We start from the raw sequence: 1,056 nt of genomic DNA, 5'->3' as shown, positions 1-1,056 counted from the left end.
CCAATTCCAACTGCTCAACAGCACTAAGCTAAGTTTTGAGAAGATGCTCCAGTGACCCCAACTACTTTGCCCTCCCTCACAGGCAAACACCAAGCTCCACAAGTTTCCGCAACTGTCGGGGGACGAAGTCCTTATTGGCCACATATTTGGGGTGGGGGGGGTCTTCCTCTTCAAGGACCACGGTGGGGGGGGGAGGGGGAGGCATTCCCCTACTTCCCAGACTCTCCAACTACCACTTCCAAGGGGAAGGGCTCCGACTTTAGGTTACCTGACCAGGCAACCCCAAGTACCGAACACCCAAGTACCAAGGAATCCCCAAAGGCAGCCTGACCAATCGCAGCCGGCGAGCCAAAAGGACCAAATGTGATGTCACATGTGATTAAATTGGCGCGTCACCTTGACGTCAGCCGCTCACCTCGGACGTCCCGTCCCGGGAGCAAAACTCCAGCGACTTTGGGCCACGCCCCCGTGAGAGTGGAGGATGGCCAATGAAGGCGGTTCTGTGAGGGAACAGGGCCAATGAGACAAGCCCGGGGCGGGGCGCGGCCCGGAGGGTGGGGCGGGTGGCGGCGGTGGCAGTCCGAGGTCTGGCTGCGCGCACTATATGACAGTACGTCAGCAGCGGGATGGCCGTAGCTGTGGCGGCGGCTGCAGAAGCCCTAGCAGCCGCGGCCGCAGTGGAGGCTAGAGCCCGAGCGGCATCGGCGTCGGCACCCCGGGGAGTGTAAGATGGCGGCAGGGGGGGCGGCGGGCCTGCGGGAGGAGCAGCGCTATGGGCTGTCGTGCGGACGGCTGGGACAAGACAACATTACTGTACTGCATGTGAAGCTCACCGAGACGGCGATCCGGGCGCTCGAGACCTACCAGAGCCACAAGGTGAGTGGTCTGTACGGCCAACAGGCAGGGCTGCGGGAGCGAGAGGGCGCCCGTCGCCTCCCGGTGGCGCCACCCTGGGCTCCGAGCAACCGGCGCGGGGCCGCGGAGCAGCGGCTCTCCTCAGTGCCGTCAGCGTCCGCGGCGGCAGGCTGGGCAGGGCCGGGCAGGGTCGCTGACGCC

The 1,056-nt window shown here is 64.8% G+C and overlaps 1 protein-coding gene across 1 annotated transcript in view; it reads left to right on the top strand.

The window, feature by feature from the left end:
- Positions 1–578: 578 nt before the first annotated feature.
- The window catches only part of ELL2 (elongation factor for RNA polymerase II 2), a 64,637-nt gene continuing 64,159 nt past the window's right edge, over positions 579–1,056 (top strand). Inside the window, exon 1 of the mRNA XM_029942629.1 lies at positions 579–876. Within this exon, the coding sequence (XP_029798489.1) occupies positions 730–876 (147 nt within the window). The 5' untranslated portion in view covers positions 579–729. The remainder of the gene's footprint in view (positions 877–1,056) is intronic.

This window comes from Suricata suricatta, chromosome 6 (genome assembly GCF_006229205.1).
Source record: "Suricata suricatta isolate VVHF042 chromosome 6, meerkat_22Aug2017_6uvM2_HiC, whole genome shotgun sequence".
Classification (NCBI taxonomy): Eukaryota; Metazoa; Chordata; class Mammalia; order Carnivora; family Herpestidae; genus Suricata; species Suricata suricatta.
Note: the sequence above shows the minus strand (reverse complement) of the source record. Positions and strands in the feature narration are given on the sequence as shown.